Below are 19,345 nucleotides of genomic sequence, written 5' to 3' on the forward strand. Positions count from 1 at the left end.
AAAAGAGCCGAAGTCACGTGAGTGGATAGCTTTCTTATTTAGAAAGAATGTTTAGTGTTCCTTGGATCATGTGACATATAGAAACATCCATTATGTGACAGACGTGAAAGTTTTGAATGAATGTTCAGTAATGATAGTCAAATATCTGACAGATATAAGATCCCATGGTTTGTCTTTTGATGCGGTTATCTTATATGACATTATGAGTTAGTTATCTTATTGAAATGTTTATCACGCTTATAAACATGAAACGAAATTATCAAGCTTGATAAAAAATTAGAATGCTTGAACTTCAATTAGCTTTTATATATATATAGGCCTAATAAGTTAATTACTGTTATTTTGTTTTGGATCTTATCACTGATCAGTTTACCGATAGTTTGTTTCAAAGTTGTATAAGGAGAATTTTAGAAATAAATGTTAAATCTCTGTGTTTAGATATTTAGCATAAAAGTTATTTTCCTTTAATAAATGAAGCAATACATATTTTTATGTTTATTTATATGCATACAACTATAATGGCATTATTTCTTTTAGAGAGACGGTAATTATACCTATCAGAAGTAAGTCTACAATTATAATATATGGATATGTACTGGTAAATCATCAGTTATTTATATCTACATGGCTAGTAATCAGGTAAAGTGAATATTTATTTTATAAAGTTAGATAGTATACAGCCCTTATTAATAATTCATTTTGCTTTATTTTTATTATTTTTGTCCATAATTCTCACTTTATTATACCATGGTGAGGATTTAACTGTTCCTTTTTGCATTTGTGGGGCTTACACTTAAGCCTCCATTCAGACTTCACTGTCACTGTCAAATGGGCACGGAATACATGTATTTTTTTAGGAAGTATCCAAATATCCAACACAATCTACTGTGTACATGTTTCATTTCACAAACAGACAATTTTTAATTAACTTAGTAATGTAATGTTTATTATATTTTAGATACAATATGACAATGATGATGAACAACAACCCTTGATTGTTGACCATACAAATTCATCAGAGGTTAAAACTATGGGATCTATTCATATAAGTGAAAAGTTGAAAGAGATAGGTCGTAATATATGTACAAAAGAGACACTAAAAAAGAAATTACCGATTATAAAATGGCTCCCTAATTATAAGTAAGCATCATAGATAACTTAACCCTTTCATTATGGGTCGCTACGCTCAGAAGCTCAGTGATCCTATTTCTACTATACATACATATAGCTATTTTAATAAGAAAATTGGAACCAAGAAAGTGTAAGTAGTGTGTGATGACCCAGTGACCCACGTTTGTGCATTGTCAATTGTGGTGTCCTATTGTTGATGTTAATCTAGGCTTATAATGGGTCTGGTTTCACCAAAAATTTTTGCAATGTGTGGTGACAAGACCCACATAACGGTTAACCGTATACTATATAAAATCATATGAAATGAAATGGGGTTTAATATCCTACTTTTCTGCACCTACTGGGCTAATGAAGACGGGCAGATGCTTACTACTTTTATGTTGAATTTCAACTGACAAGGGTTGTTTTGCCCTATGCCAATGTGTACACAGAACCCTGGTTTTTATGTCCTATCTAAATGACTCGACATTGTTCCATGTCATCCTGCACCACTGACAAGGGGAAACCCTGTCGGAAAATCCTGTGGAACTGTTGCGACACATACAAGGAGTGACTCCAAGACCTCCTGATTAGTGAACTAGTATCTTAGCTAATTAAGCCACCACGGCTTCCATATAACAATACTATATGTATTTATCAAAATGCATGTATTTTTTTCTAAAAAATGATTTTTAAACATATTTTGTTTAACCTGAATTATTGACTTTTTTATTTCTCATCAAACCATTGAGACTGTTTTTAATTATTTCAATATTTATTTGATGTATTATTTTTCAACAGTTTAAATGCTCTTCAGTGTGATATAATAGGAGGATTAACAGTAGGATTAACTGTGATACCCCAGGGATTAGCTTATGCTAAAATAGCTGGTCTACCACCACAGGTACGGTATGTTTTGGATAATTAGAGTTAAATTTCACATAAATGATACAAATAAATAGGTTTTTTTGTTAGGTATTTACCAATACATGATATTTTAAAATAACATTCTTCAGTAGGGTGACCCATGTACTCACAGAAATACAGTCCACCGCTGATAGTTCGAGAATACCACTGAAGCGTGCACATTCGCCGTGCCGAGACCAACTTTCTGACAGTATGATACTATAAATAGCCATGGCACGTGCAATTCTCTACAAATCTATCAACTATTACAGCCGTAAAAATTTTATTGTTGACGATTTTGAATAGCAGTAAACTTAAGCTTCTTGGTTATTACAGCAGATTTAGAAATTACATTCGTTTCATTTTTTAAATCGCTTTATCATTAACTGTACCGTTAAGAGCGGCATCTTTTGGTTTAGTACAAATAATATCTTAATCACTCGGGTTAGACAGGAACATGATACTAGCAGTAGTTTCATTTTACTTTTACAAGCTTATTTCTAAATTCAATTTCTTGTTCTAGCTTTCTGTTATGTTTCGTAAAAAAGTAGTCTTGATTATCCCGACCTGTCAATCAGACGTAGATTGGTCGATAGACTGGTTAAGCGAGACTAATTTCAAAACAAGGGCACGTAACCTATCTTTTACTCAAAAGTGTCTGAATGTTATGGACGACTCTTGGAACCAGTTTTCAGTCTATTATTTATACATGATTAATAGTCATAGCTTATTAAGTACAACATGATCGTTTATTTAGTGACTATAATTGTGTGAAACTGATTTGAGGCTTGGCATATATATAAATATTGTGGCGTAATTGTCGAGATATATGGAGATATTTATTTATGGTGGGTCACCCTATCTTCAGTAAAATTTATAGGTCTGGTTAAAATACAGTATTTTTGTTATGAATTTAGCAATAGATTTCCAGATGTTACCTGACACCACTAATTTATGTTTAAAAGAATACCACTATTAATATATATATAGCTGTATGACTCACAATCATCAAAAGAATATTTATATATACATGGTTTAACATATGACACCTGTAATGGTATACATGTAAATACAGGTGTTGTTAGAGATTAGGAGGCAAGTCCCTAACTCTATATCATCCACAGTCTTCAACATTGCAAACAAGACTTATTGGTCAATTTAAATCAACATTGATGTTGTTATCTTACCGTTAAAAGATGGGCTTCTGATATCCGAGAGAGAGAAAGAAATGGGGTTTAACGTCCACTCAACACAAACTAGGTCATTTGTTTAATTTTTAGTTCAATAATTCGCTTCTTGCGTGTAGGGGTCTTTAGCTGTGGAAGGAAACCGGAGGACCTGGAGAAAACCCATGAGGTTGGACAGGTGACCCTACTCCTTGTCACGTACTACAGGAAAATCGATACCACACCAGTGGACTCACCTTATCATACAACGTGCACGCGCTAACCATTCGGCCATCCACCACCCCACCCTACCCCACCCCCCTCTTCTGATATCCAATATTGAAGACAAAATGCCAGAATGCTTTTTAGTGCCATTTGTAATGAAGCTACTCGATAATCGAGGCTAAACAGATGTAGACTGGAATAACAGATGCAAAAGACTGCCATTCAATTTTGACTCTTTGCATATTTCGCCGAACATAACTAATTAGAAATTACAGAAAGGATTGAATGTAGATCAGTTTATATACATTCATATTATATTATTATATGCGTTGCGACCCATTTGTGTCCATTTCTAGGGCCAAAGATTAGGGATTTAGCTCCTTTAATTTACAGCTCAATATCAGTTTTCAATATCAGTTATCATATATACAATGTACATGTAGTACTTAAGACCCTAGATCAGTAAATACTTATTTGTTTTTGTTAGGATTTTATTTTTGTCTAGGTATCTTTAAGAAACTTTATAAACACATTAACCTATTATAATACTGTCTGCCATTGACTAGCATCTGGTACATGTAAATATTGACTGCCCTTTTTCCCTGATAAACTTAGAGAAAAGTTATGTTTTTTACATTGATTTTATTGTACCTCAGTTTTAACACTGCTTGCAACTACTGTTCTCCAAACTGCCCAAGTCACAGAATAATATAAAGTCCTTATATAGTATACAGCCATTCAACAGCTATTCACATGACATAAGCACTTTAATAAATACACTAGAGGAAGCAGAAGTTTCAAGCGTTCCAAATTCTTATTGGTGAATTCATATTTCGTGTAAATGTTTCGAGTTGATTATTTAAAGAATATATTATTTTTCAGTATGGATTGTATTCATCATTTATGGGATGTTTTGTCTACTGTTTTCTGGGAACATCTAAAGACATTACCCTAGGTCCAACGGCCATTATGTCATTAATGACAGGGACATTTGCTATATCACCAGTACCTAATGATGCTACTTACGCCATTGTCTTAACTTTAATGTGTGGTATTATACAGTTAATTATGGGTCTTCTAAATTTAGGTAAATTTTAATTTAAAGATACAGTATATTAACTTGATTAAGATGACAAATAAAATGTCATTCAGATTATGAAATAAAATGAAATAGATTTAACTGTTAATGACTTAATTCTTTTCATCGACCAGTCTAATAAAGACTGATATATGCCATGCAGTGTGCTATGAGGGAAATTTTGCCCCTGACAGATCAAGGTGCTACATTCTACCCTTTTATCAATTTCCAACTTTCAATTTTAACATCCTGCCAATGGTACTTTGTTGTTTTCATTTCAATCGAATGGCTAGACACTTTTTATTGTCAGGCCATTGGGTCTGCACCACTGACAAGAGAAAATCATTTTAAAATTCATAAGGAACTTTTTTGGCCATCACCAGGATAAAACCTGAGATATCCTAGTCAATGAGCCAGTGCCATACTCATCAAGCAATGTGTTAGTGCCTTGGTTAAGTTTCTATCTATATAAAACAAATTGTAATTATCAAGTATTATCAAAATATTTTCGACCATTTCAGAAACGAGTTATTTTATAAAAGAACATTTATAGCAATTCCACACAATGTGAAAACAGACATTAAACCCTACATGTGATGCTGAATATAACACATATATTTTTTTCTATAGGTATAATAGTGAATTTCATTTCTTATCCTGTTATCAATGCTTTTACATCAGCCGCTGCTATTACTATAGCATTTGGTCAAGTTAAGGTAGGTACATCTACTTATATTTATTATTGTTAAACTATTTTTGGAGTTTTGAATTTCTTGCAAACTACACTTGAGACAGTGGATTCGGCCTTAAATGGTTCAGTTCTGTTCATTATTTACAAAGATATGATAAATTGAGCAAGATTAGGAAGCCTCTGCAGACAATATAAACAAGCCAGTGTCACCTGTAAGTGTTGGATAAAATCTTTTGATGGATTCTTTCTAATCCGATTGAATCCAAACTGTGAGATTTTCAACCATTGCTATTTGGGTATTATTTTCCTCATTTAATGTTAAATAATCAGAATGAGTAAATTTTCTGTGCATAAGGCCTTGTAGAATTTAGATATTTTCAAAAAACGCAAATGACCATGTGTGGGTTTCACTTGAAAAATAGATTATACATATTATAAGGGGACAAAACAGAAAAAAGTCTGTCTTGGATTCTGTGATAAATATCCTGAATTTCAAGTATTTTGAGTATATTTCAGACCCTATTTGTCTGTGGTTCATTTAAAGTGTAATTATTTTAAGACAGTATGGTTTTTATTTTCAGCATATATTTGGATTATCCAACATTCCAAGAGATTTCTTACCTATGGTATATCATACATTCGCAGAACTTGGGAAAACCAAGTAAGTTCTTATTTCAATGGAATTAAAAAGATTTTAGCAAAAATCATAGGTGTTAAGTATGAAAATTAGTGAGGTCTACTTTTTTTTCCCGGTACAAATCATAGATATTATTCAGAACACGATATCCTACATAACATAAACATTTTTTGGAGTTAAAATCTATTAAAGGAAATGGAAGATTATTGACCCTATTTCTTGAGGCTAACCAGGCGCCAAGTTCACAAAACATTCTCAGACTTAAGTTAAGATTTTACTCAAAATTGTTGGATTTATTTTAACTAAAATATAGCCCTTCATAAAACTTTTGCTGTTTTACTGTATCAAATACATCAATAAGAAACTATGTGCACAGTTTTGTGTTTCTGGATATTTCTTATAAAGATATTTCTTATAAACGTGATTGAAAGTTGAGTAAATTCTTAACCTAAGTCTGAGAATGCTTTGTGAACTTGGGACCAGGACTTCTGGTGACTTGATTTTGGCCTCTATTAACCCCAACTAAAAATGTCAGACATGAAAAATTTTGAAACAGCTACCTGCTACACACTAAATTTAATTAAATAGAACCTTTTAATTTTTACTCAAATCAAATATGTAGAATTCTGTTAAGTGAAGTGTCTTTCATGGATGTAGAGCATACTGGCAGATCTACACCGAATCTGTTTCCAACATTTGAAAATCAACTACTTAGTCTATCATCTGTTTTCTCCTAGTACTTGTCTCACAGACATTGCCTATTGTTTGTCAAATGATGTGTATGTTTTTTTGTGTATTGTGCTGTCCTCCTGTGTATACTATCGAAAAGGTAACCATATAAAATTGTATTTTTTCATCTGATTTTAGAATTTGGGATATGATTTTAGGATTTTCCTGTCTTGTTCTTCTGTATTTTATTAAGGTAATGATATTCAGTCAAGTCTTTGAATAATACGAAGTATGCAAATTTTAGCCCTTTTTTTTAGATTGTTACTATTAATGCCATTTCTACTATACTGCTTACTAACATTTTGACTTTGTTAGAGAAATGTGGTGTAATGAACTATTTTTGTCGTCTGTTTATAGAAATTACGTAACATAAATTGGGGAGATTCTAAAGCAGAAGAATTAACAATTGGCCAAAAAGTTTCACGTAAATTTCTATGGCTCTTTGGAACTGGTAGGTATATATTAAATACTTTTAAAGGGAGAGGGAGAGAAAGGGGTTTTACATCCACTCGACACAAACTAGGTCATTTTGGGACTAACACATAGTTCAATTTTATTTCAATAATTCTCTTGCATGTAGGGATCTTTAGCAGTGGGAGGAAACCAGAGGACCCAGAGAAAACCAACGAGGTGGACAGACGACCCTACTCCTTGTCACATACAAGCTGGGAATCGAAACCACGCCACTTAACTCAATGACAGACCTTTAATGCAACGCTCACGCGTTAACCATTCAACCCAACCCTACTTTGATTTTTGATTCCAAGATGTCTGGGGCCTTGTTCATAGTACAGTCATACTAAAAGAAAACCGAGTTACTGCGGAACAAAATTTTGTAAGGATCAATACTATTTCATTTGTTATGTCAAATTTGCTATCTCTTAATCAAAGTTAAGAGTGTATCCACGAGAACATAGGCGTACGAGCTGGGGGGGCACCAAATGCTGGGAAAATTTGGGCACACAATTGTACTTTGTAAAAATTGTATAAAAAAAATATTGTGTTCGTGAATGTGTCCAATTTAACAGCGAATTTATTATTATTATGTAACATACTAAAAAACTAACTACATTTTTTGGGCACCAACCACCACTGCCCCCCCAGTCAAAAATTTCCCTGTACGCCTATGCACGAGAAGACCAGTCCGTCCGTCCGTCTGTCTGTCCGTCACACTTTTTGGGACACAATAACTCTCCTCCTAATTGACCTAGAATGTTCAAACCTGGTGTAGGTGTTTATTAGGTCAATGCCTTGATGGAGTTCGAAGATGAGCATTTTCGGCTTAGGGTAAGCAGAGATAAGCAATTTGATTGGTTGATGCTTTGGGACACGATAACTTTAGTTCTAATTAAGTGAGAAAGATGAAACTTGGTGTATAGTTTCATTACATCAATACCTTGACTAAGTTCGATAATGAGCATTTTCTGCTCAGGGTAAGCAGAGCAATAAGCAATTTGATTGGTCGAGACTTTGGAACACAATAACCCTCCTTCTAATTGAGCCAGAATGTTCAAACTTGGTGTAGGTGTTTATTAGGTCAATGCCTTGATGGAGTGTGAAGATAAGCATTTTCTGCTTAGGGTAAGCAAAGATAAGCAATTTGATTGGTTGATGCTTTGGGACACGATAACTTTAGTTCCAATTAAGTGAGAGTGATGAAACTTGGTGTATAGTTTCATTACATCAATACTTTGACTAAGTTCGATGATGAGCATTTTCTGCTCAGGGTAAGCAGAGCGATAAGCAATTTGATAGGTCGTGACTTTGGAACACAATAACCCTCCTTCTAATTGAGCTAGAATGTTCAAACTTGGTGTAGGTGTTTATTAGGTCAATGCCTTGATGGAGTGTGAAGATAAGCATTTTCTGCTTAGGGTAAGCAAAGATAAGCAATTTGATTGGTTGATGCTTTGGGACACGATAACTTTAGTTCCAATTAAGTGAGAGTGATGAAACTTGGTGTATAGTTTCATTACATCAATACCTTGACTAAGTTCGATGATGAGCATTTTCTGCTCAGGGTAAGCAGAGCGATAAGCAATTTGATTGGTCGTGACTTTGGAACACAATAACCCTCCTTCTAATTGAGCTAGAATGTTCAAACTTGTTGTAGGTGTTTATTAGGTCAATGTCTTGATGGAGTGTGAAGATAAGCATTTTCTGCTTAGGGTAAGCAGAGATAAGCAATTTGATTGGTTGATGCTTTGAGACACGATAACTTTAGTTCCACTTACGTGAGAGTGATGAAACTTGGTGTATAGTTTCATTACATCAATATCTTGACTTAGTTCGATGATGAGCATTTTCTGCTCATAGTAAGCAGAGCGATAAGCAATTTGATTGGCCGAGACTTTGGAACACAATAACTCTCCTTCTAATTAAGCTTGGATGTTCAAACTTGGTGTAGGGGTTTATGAGGTCAATACCTTGATGGAGTGCGAAGATCGGCATTTTCGGCTTAGGGTAAGCAGAGATAAGCAATTTGACTGGTTGATGCTTTGGAACACGATAAATTTGGTTCTAATTAAGTGAGATTGATGAAACTTGGTGTATAGTTTCATTACATCAATACCTTGACTAAGTTTTGATGATGAGAATTTTTCTGCTTAGGCTAAGGAGCAATAAGCAGTTTGATTGGTCAAGACTTTGGAACATAACAACTCTTCTTCTAATTGAGGTAGAATATTTAAACTTGATGTAGATGTTCGTCTTGACTGAGTTGAATGATTAACATATCGAGCTAAAGCTAAGCGGAGATAAGCAATTTCCTGCTTTGGGACAAGATAACTTTGATTCTATCTGATAGAGAGTGATGAAACTTAGTGTATAGTTGATAATCAGTTTGATTGCTTGATACTTTGGAAAAAAAATAGATGTGCGATTAATTAATATGTGTCATCTATTTATTTGGGGATTTTGGCGGGGGACATCAGCCTCACTGTTGGCTTGTTTTGTTTACTTCAGGAGCTAATGCCGTTGTTGTTATAGCAGGGGCTGGTATAGCAGCTAGTTTAATAAGTATGAACATAACAGATAAACTAACTATAACTGGTCATCTACATGCTGGACTACCTCCATTTCAACCACCAGCCTTCTCGCTAAAATCTAAAAATATAACTCAGTCAGCTGGGGATATATTTACTGTAAGTATATATATGTCTTATATTGAAAAGAATTAGCAATCTTTCCAAATGAAACACTGTGGTTTGGTAACAATTTTTCTGGAGAATTGAAAAATTGTCAGCGGAATGTGCCAAAGTATAATGCAGAGAATCAATCAATATTGTTTTGAAGAAAACAATTTCTGACTGTCAATTTGTAAGGGGATTATTAATGTGCTGCCAATGGTATATATAGGACTAAACTTTATTGTCCAATCCACACGACTTGACACTTCCTGAACGACTGACAGAGGGAAGGCAGGCTGGAAAACCCTGAGGAACTTTCTCAGTCTACACCAGGATCCAACCAAAGAACTCCTGACTATTCATCCAGGGCCATACCCACTGAGCCACCATGGTTCCCATAGACTGCTGTAAAAACTAGTATCAACTTATAAATGCCCCAAAATACAATTATTTATTTCAGAAAATTGGAGTAGGATTTGGTATAGTGCCTTTACTTGGGTTAGTGGAGACTATTGCAATTGGAAAAGCTTTTGGTAAGACTTCTGTTAAAACGTTCTCCAATTTATTTTATTCATTTTATATGTTTTTGAATTCACTTTCAATATGTAAATTTGATTTATTTCAGCAAGACAGAATAGGTATAAAATAGACCCAACACAAGAACTTATTGCAATAGGTAAGTGATAAATTGATACAGTGACATTCTGTTGGAAAGAGTTGAAATTATTAATGTGTACAGATATTTTGGAATATGAAATGAAAGGGGGTTTAGCGTCCTACTTTTCTGCACCAACTGGGCTGATGAAGACAGGTCTAAAACATGCAGTTGGCTGTGACGAAAAGTTTTGCCCGAACAGAAGTGCTACGCCTGCTCCTATTTTGAATTTCAACTGTTAAATTTTCTTCCATGTGTATGCCAACTTGTACACCTCAGGTTTCAGTCATCCTGTTTGAACGACTAGACACTGTTCCTAGCCAGACCATTCGATGTGCACTACATTCAAGGGGAAACCACACTGGAAAACCGTGAGAGAAACTTTCTTGGCCAACACTGGGATGAAATTTACTTTGTATTTAAGTCTGCTGAACCTTGTTTTGTATATTTATAGGAGTAGCTAATATATTTAGTTGTTTTGTATCATCATATCCAGTAACTGGCAGTTTCTCTAGGTATGTTCCCAATCATCTCTAAAAAAGATATCTCTTTACAAAAGAACTTAGCCATAGTATTTCTAGCCATGACATTGCAATGCCACAATGAGAGTTCTAATATTATGATGTATTAGAGTCACATTGCTTCAATTCCGTTCAATATTTACAAAGATATGTTTAATTGAACTTTCATTGATCTATGCTGCTCGTAATATGCCTGCTGCCATTTTGTCTTAGGCGAACAGATTCAATAGGGCTTTTTTTAAAAATCTGGTTGAATTCAAGCCATGAGGTAATCTAGCATTGGTATTTAAATTTTGTTTTCTTAATTAAATTTTAAATAATCTAAGCCCTGAAAAATTGGATATTTTAGCGAAAAATGGAAATGATGTATCTTTTCTTTAAGATATTACATGTTTAGTTTTTAATATTATAGAACGGCTGTTAACTCTCAGAGTGGTGTGAAAACTCCAGCATCAGGCATCTTTACAGGTGAATAAAACATTTATTCAATTCTGCTACTTAATCATATACTACTCTGTACAGTTCACTATCTGTAATGACATAGGGGGTGGGGAGGGGTGCTAGTGCTCAATTGCATGTGATAGGGAGTTGAGTCATCTGCTTATAACAACAACAGTTTTCTTCATTTTCCTCCTACTGCTATAGAGAATTGACCAGAAACAAATTAACTGAAATAAAGAGTTAACATAGTTAGTCTTGAATTAACTCCCTCCCTTCCTCCATTCATTCATTCCCAATTTGTATAGGTTATAAATATCTGAAGACACTGATCATCCAGTCATCATAATATTTTTGTTCTTATATCCAGTCTTTTATTTATTCCACAGGTGCTCTGATATTATTAGCCCTTCAAGTTTTAACACCATTATTTTATTATATACCTGATGCTGCCTTGGGTGCTGTTATTATATCTGCTGTATTACAAATGGTTGATTGGAAAGTACTTAAAATATTGTGGAAGATCGACAGTAAGTTTATTTTCAAATTTTGAAAAATTCTATATGATTTATTTATTAAAATGTAAAATAGTGAGACTACAGGACATTAAGAACACAAAACCATTTACATAAAATATAATCACTGATTTACTGTACATACAATGTGACATTTTAAGAACAAAATGCATGACAATCCAGAGATTGCATTCCATGATGTGCTCAATCACGAAATGCCGTTAATGGATTAGATACAGAACTTATCAAAGAAGTGAGCATTATATTTGTTTTAAAAAAATGTTCACATGTTTATCATTTTAAATATGTTTTACTTTTTGTTTTATAGGATTAGATTTATTTCCATTGATTGTAACATTTTTATCATCATTAGTTATAGGTATAGAGGTAGGTTTATTATTAATACACATGCTGTTAACACATTATATATAATACACATGTACTCTAACATTGATGATTGATTTTCATGTATATACTGTATATACAAACTACAAAGTACTCAACTAATTAGCTGTTTTAAAACATAATTACACATGCAGTATACACAACCAGGTCTAATATACAATACACATACTTTTATCAGGTATTAGACCGGGAGCCCAGGGGGTCAACCTAGCTGAAAAGTGTACCAATTGTCTCCTTTATGGTATCAATGTATGTATATCTGGTATCATCAGAATGTAAGTCTGCCGGGTTTCTGGTGGTGGGTGTGGTATTCCACGCCCTAAATGCCATGATCCCCAACTAGGCTAGATTAGCTGAAAAGTGTACCACACGAAAATCTTACTGCAGTGTACCGTACATCTTCAGGTATTACAAAAACACTCTGACAGACATTCTAGTGGTGGGGTACCCCTGACAGAGCTATGTAATTGCCAGACATTGGTAGTGGTGGAGTATCCCTGACAAGAGTTATCTAATATTTAGACCAAAGCTAGGCTAAATTAGCTGAAATCTGTACCACCTAAAACAGCTTTGGAGTTGTTCAGTACCACCACGGGAGTCATGAATGACCCCTGCCAGACAGTTTGTGCGGTGGGTTACCCCTAACAGACACGCCCCAAAATGCCACGCCCCCAACTAGGCTAGTTTCGCAGGAACTGTTCCCGTGTTCTAAAAAAATAGATTTTTAGCCAGGATGCGTAGGATACTAATACCTAGAACGTATGGAAGAGGCGATAAACTGCGATTGCAAGAAATTGATTTTTGGGCAAAAAACATTTTATGGGGCTAAAAATGCGTTTTTGAAAAATAAAATTGTTCCTACAACCGCAGTTTATCGCCTCTTCCATATGTGCTAGGTATTAGTATTCTACGCATCCTGGCATAATTTTTAATTTTTTGGACCACAGGAACAGTGCCAACTAATCTATCCTAGTTGGGGGTCATGTTATTTTGGGCGTGTCTGTTAGGGGCAACCCACCTCACAAACTGTCTGGCAGTGGTCATTCATGATTCCTGTGGTGGTACTGAACAACTCAAAAGCTGTTTTAGGTGGTACAGATTTGAACTAATCTAGCCTAGCTTTGGTCTGGAAATTAGATAACTCTTGTCAGGGATACTCCATCACTACAAATGTCTGGCAATTACATAGCTCTGTCAGGGGTACCCCACCACTAGTGTTTTTGTAATACCTGAAGATGTACGGTACATTGCTGTGCGATTTTCATGTGGTACACTTTTGAGCTAATCTAGACTAGTTGGGGGGGCATGGCATTTTGGGCATGGAATACCACACCCACCACCAGAAACCCGGCAGACTTACATTCTGATGATACCAGATATACATACATTGATACCATAAAGGAGACAATTGGTACACTTTTCAGCTAGGTTGACCCCCTGGGCTCCTGCTCTATATTGATTAACTATTTAGGAAGCTTATGTATGATATAATTTTTTATTTCTACTAAAACTAAAAGCATATTAATAATATAATGTTATGTTTTGTATAATTTTAATAGTATGGTATATTAGTTGGTATTGGTATATCTATTATAATGATTCTATATCCATTAGCAAGACCAAAATTAAATGTAAGTTTATATATTATACCTAGATATTATACCTAAAATTAATTGATTATAAATTTGATCAAAATCAGGAACAAGTATATTGTATGAAACATTTGATTGTTGGTGCAATTTATTTCCTGCTTTCCATTACGATTTATTTTTGTCATTATTATATTGTATATTGTAGTATAAATTATGTTTGTCATTATTTTGTATTTTGTAGTATAATTTATGTTTATTGTTTTATATTTTGTAGTATAATTATCAACCAGGTATTATAATAGTACAACCAGATAAAGGTATCAATTTTCCAGCAGCAGAATATATTAGTGATACTATAGTCCTTAAAGCAACTAGTGGTACGTTTACTTTTGGTCCTTTTATTCTGGGCCAAACAATGTTGAGGGAGAGATATTGAAATAGGCTATGCCCACCCTTTCCTCTATCCCTCCTTTCCAGAGTAAATCTCGTAAACCATTCAAGATCTTGATGAAACTTTGTACACACATCAACCTATTACAGTAGTTGTGTCTTTTGCTAATTAGAAATTTCTCAAAGTTAATCATTTCTATGTCTCCATTGTAACTAGTTTGACTTAGTGCATTGAACAATCTCATTTATATTTTATATTGCATGTACTCTATTTATAGAGAGAAAAATTTCTGTTGTGTTGAAATCTTTTTATAAGCACAGAACATAACTTATACATTTCAATAGGTGGATTAATATGACTATTATGATCTTTGCCAACTGGATGATTATTTTGATCATTCATATTGAACCACAGCAGGAAGAAATGCCAAGTAATGTACTATGAATTGTTAAAGTGGCATTTAGTAACTGATGAATAGAATAACACATGAAACATTTATATGAGTACAGGTTACTTAGAAGTTTATTTCTGGAGCTGTATACCATATAATTGTTTCTTGTGTAATGTAGTATACTTAAACTACATGTATGATGTATTACAGATAATAAAGGAGACCCTTGTAATAATTTATAATTGATCTTTCAGGTGGTAAAAGAAGATCTGTGATATTTGATTTTTCTCATATTTCGAATTTAGATTATACAGCCGTATTGGTGAGTACACAGAATCATGCAAATATTTTCTATTATATCAAGCATCATTAAATGTTACAAATATATTGCTGGCTACCTATTCAGCTGATTAAGATCACCTCTCCTATATCTAATTCAAAACTCCCATAATATTTACTAAACATCAAGTGATTTTTTGATGTTCTAGATGGGAGGGGCATAGTCCAGTGATTAAAGGAGATGTTCGACATCTGCTAATTATATATACAGAGAACTATGCTAGGCACCACTCATTGTTTTCTATGCTTTGTCAGAATATAGAAATAAAGTTGATCATGTCATTCCCTTGTCAGTGATTCAGGATGGAGGGCCTGACAAGAACAGCTATCTAGCTGTTCAGAATAAACAAAAAACTGAGGTCCTCTGTACACATTGGCATGCATGTAAAAGATCCATTGGCAGTTGGAATTTGATATAAGGGTAGACTGTAGTACTGCTATCTGGGCAAAATTCCCCTCATAGCACACTGCATTGTGTATGCCCGTATTCATTAGCCCAGTAGGATGTTAAACCCAATTTCATTTCATATGACATTGTTAATTGCTTGTACATGTACATTATGATTTTAACAAATGTATATTTTAGGCTATAGAAGAATTAATGGTTGATTTAAAACAACATAAATTAGAAGTTGTGTTATGTCATATATCGGTGGGTATTACACTTTTCTTACATTAAGCACCTCATTAAATAGGTATAAACAACTTTATTTTACAAAACAGATCAAGAAATTTACCTCACTAAAAAGAAAAAAAAAACAATTATAGAGAAAAAGTCTGTAAAGTTACTTTACATCTACAAAGTGAATTTGCAGGCTCAAGGGATGAGACGAAAACTTCAAATTCTAAATAGATTCACCTTCAGTATGAAATATTCTCAATTTGCCATTTATATTTTATTCATTTCTTCATCATTAAGTTTGGATTTTTACTTGTAATAGGCATCAGTGTTAAAAGTTATACAGAGAGCTGAGATACCCAATTTAAGACTCTATTCAACAATTGCAGAAGCTACTGATGAAATGTATGTAAAAGGTAAGAATACTTTTTCTAATTAAATTTTGAACTGTCATGGGGTTCGTGACCTGCACAAATATTTTATACCATACATCATCTTCCAATGCAAGGAAAAAATGAACTCTCTCAATTGAGGCCTTACATTCAAAAGTCAATATAAATTTAATTGGCTAGTGAGTATAGTATGCCGACCAATCAATGTCTACAATACAAATAACCATGGTAAATTTTATGCATTAATGTTCGTTATAAAACAAAACTTATTGCAGAGTTATTGCCCTTTGTCACTTTTTAGAATCCTGCGACCTGTGTGAAATTTTGTATGCATTGTCTGAATTAATGATAAACAGAATCCTATTGAATTTCAACTATTTCCATTAGTTACATGAAGAATTACGTAACTTGGGAGAACCATGTGAATAATAATCTACTAGTGACAGTAGTTATATATATCAAAAATTATTTGTAAATCATAAATTTTGTGTGAGTATGGTGGTGTTGTTCAGAATTTTTTAAGGATGCATATTAGTTGTAAATTGGTCTGCTGTTGGTCTAATCTGTTCACATCTCCAAATGGTATTATAATTAGTTTATTACATATAAATGATTGGGGTTTTTTTTTTAGATGAAAGTGAACCCACAGAAGATGAGGAAAGCCAGCCATTAATAGGTCATGTATAGTGATGTCCATGCCATGAAATACGAAGTAGCACAAACCAACTATATTCATCATGAAAAATGAATAATTAACAAACTGAGTTGTAGACTGCCTAAAGTAATGAATGAGCAGTTCACATATCTATATATCAATTTGGGTGTGGCTAGAAATTTAAAGGCCGTCACCAGTGGCAGGTCCAGCTTCCCTCCCCCCCCCCCCTCATCCACCCTCCCCCAGATAACAGCATAAAAATTCAGTTATTATTCTGTTTCTATGAAACATGTTCATTTTGGGCTCCGACCCTCCTCCTCCCCCATACCTAATATCCTGCATCCGCCACTGCCAATCACAGACAAGACATATTTTGTTGTGGTCACATCAGAAATCATTATTCGAGTGCCATTAGATTCAACTGAAATGATCAATTTGAGAGCTATTTTTGGTGCATTGTTGGAAACTATATATCTTTCACGTCAATATATTTTCCATTATTTAGGGATATTATTTGAATTTATTGATATTAGTTAAATATCTCATAGGAGAAAAATAACAGAACACGTTCCAGTAGTTTTAACTAAAAATTCAGTTTGAATATTTTTGAGCTCTGATGTTTATGATCATAACCATTTTCATTTCAAAGCTTTTTTGTTATTTACATGAAAAGGGTCATGTGGTTGAATATTGCAGTTATGTTTTTAATCATATCATAGTGATAGATATACTTGATGAACCAAAAACTAACCATTTATCTTGATATCAATATTTAAAGATGACCTTGTATTGTTACATGTATTTGTTATCAGTTGTCCTTCACTCAGTTATCAAATTACTAATATCCCTGGTACATGAAGTACTGCATACATACCTTCAAGGATCTATACTCTCTTAACATTCATAACTCATAATCTTAATTAATTTGGGGGGTTGGATGGCTGAATGGTTAGCACATGTGCGCTGTATGATAAGATATGTCATTGAGTCAACTGGCGGGGTTTCGATTCCCAGGTTGTACGTGACAAGGAGTAGGGTAGCCTGTCCAACCTTGTGGGGGTTTTCCGAGTCCTCCAGTTTCCTCCCATTCCTAAAGACCCCTACATGCAAGCGAGTTGTTGAAATAAAATTGAACCATGTGCTAGTCTCAAAATGACCTAGTTTGAGTCGAGTGGACGTTAAACCCCATTTCTCTCTCTCTCTCTCTCTTCTCTTAACTAATTTAAGAATAAGATGCATCGATATATTGTATATTTGTACTTAGCCATTTCTGATAGAAATTTTTGAAAGAAATCGAATACAATGAACCAGGACAATGAATTAATGATACAATATTATTATGGGTATATAAAAGTAGAAATATTTGTGGTATGAAGGTCAAGAGCAAAATATTAAGTAATATATTGATACTGCTGTGAGTGCATATCATTAGTGACCTTTAAACAACTTAAAATACCGATTACACTATAACGCACGCACAGATTTCTGTGAAATCGTCATATGACCACCATCTTATACATTGGCAAAGTGTCTGTACCATTACTTGAATTAATGGTATGCCAATTAAAATCGTGATCTCACATCTGTATTTTAAGCTCATTAATGGTACTTAAAGATTATCAACATTCCCCTTTGTGTATCTAAGTTGAGCTTATTTTAGGAAATCAAGCACAAACAATGATTTATTTATAGTAACCTAGAATATCATAAAGCACAATAATTTAGCATGCATAAAAACGGAATACCACATTAATATTCACAGTTTATATTGTATGTAACTAATATTTTATTTCACTAGATTGAGGAAATGGCAATTTTGGCAGAATCCTCAGCACTCCCGGAAGTTTTTTTTTTTTTTACTATTAAGACCTATGGCAATTTACAGCGAATCAAATATTATTCGTATTAGGTTATTTTCTTTTTAGATGTCCCCCGCTTTTTTAAAAAAAACACAGGACAATTAAAATAAGTTTGTCTATCATACATTTAAAAAACAATAACTCTGCTTCTAATGTTAGAATGTCCAAAGTTGGTGTAGATGTTCATTAGATGAATGTTGTGTCTGAATGTGATGGTGAGCATTTTCTGCTTATGTTAAGCAGAGAAAAGTAATTTATTTGGTCAAGACTTTGGTTGTGAGTGAGAGTGATGAAACTTGTTGAATACATTTATACCAGACTTAATTTCGATAATGAGCATTTTCGGCTGAGATTAAGCAGAGTGATTGCTCAATGCTTTATAAATGTGCAAATAACTTTAATGAGTGTCATCTGTTTATTTTGTTGATTAAGGTGTTAAGGCGGGGGACATCAATCTCACTGTTGGCTGGCTTGTAAAGCAGGATTCAAATGTATTGTGGAAAAACTGGACTCATTTTTTAATTATACCCACTTATATTATATTTATTTTAATATGTGCCATTGTTATTGAATCAAATGTTTTATGTGAAACAGGATGATGTTATGATTTATTAGGTTTATTTGTTGAATATTATATTTTCATATTTTGTATATATTTGGTTATAAAAATAAGCGAGGGCTTTAACAGTATATTATTTGCCAAAAATCAGAAATAAACTTTACAGTTATCTTTTAGTTTTGTCCCTTTTGTAGAATTTGAAATAATCAGATTATGTGTATCATAATATCAGTATGTTAGTCAGTCCATCCACAATATCTTATGAAAGAAAACATTTTGAGAGATGTGAATTGAGCTATTCTTTGTGTCAAAGAGAAAAACTTGCAAATTATTCAACAACCCTA

At 33.6% G+C, this 19,345-nt stretch overlaps 1 protein-coding gene across 2 annotated transcripts; it reads left to right on the plus strand.

Annotated features, from left to right (window-relative positions):
• The first annotated feature begins 62 nt into the window (after positions 1–62).
• LOC126809583 (sodium-independent sulfate anion transporter) lies at positions 63–19,171 on the plus strand. 2 transcript variants are annotated; one of them, XM_050534212.1, is made up of 22 exons: positions 63–206; positions 538–639; positions 959–1,140; positions 1,912–2,014; positions 4,290–4,494; positions 5,116–5,201; positions 5,758–5,837; positions 6,681–6,735; positions 6,900–6,993; positions 9,507–9,685; positions 10,131–10,203; positions 10,296–10,346; positions 10,780–10,840; positions 11,259–11,314; positions 11,674–11,814; positions 12,128–12,186; positions 13,764–13,835; positions 14,071–14,173; positions 14,833–14,900; positions 15,504–15,569; positions 15,859–15,952; positions 16,560–19,171. In XM_050534212.1, the coding sequence occupies exons 2-22, from the start codon at positions 625–627 to the stop codon at positions 16,613–16,615; spliced, it is 1,899 nt and encodes a 632-aa protein (XP_050390169.1). In that variant the 5' UTR covers positions 63–206; positions 538–624; the 3' UTR covers positions 16,616–19,171. The 2 variants fall into 2 exon arrangements, with proteins under 2 accessions (XP_050390169.1, XP_050390170.1); XM_050534213.1 differs by having other exon boundaries at positions 63–167.
• The last annotated feature ends 174 nt before the right edge of the window (positions 19,172–19,345 follow it).

This window comes from Patella vulgata, chromosome 2, assembly GCF_932274485.2.
Source record: "Patella vulgata chromosome 2, xgPatVulg1.2, whole genome shotgun sequence".
Classification (NCBI taxonomy): Eukaryota; Metazoa; Mollusca; class Gastropoda; family Patellidae; genus Patella; species Patella vulgata.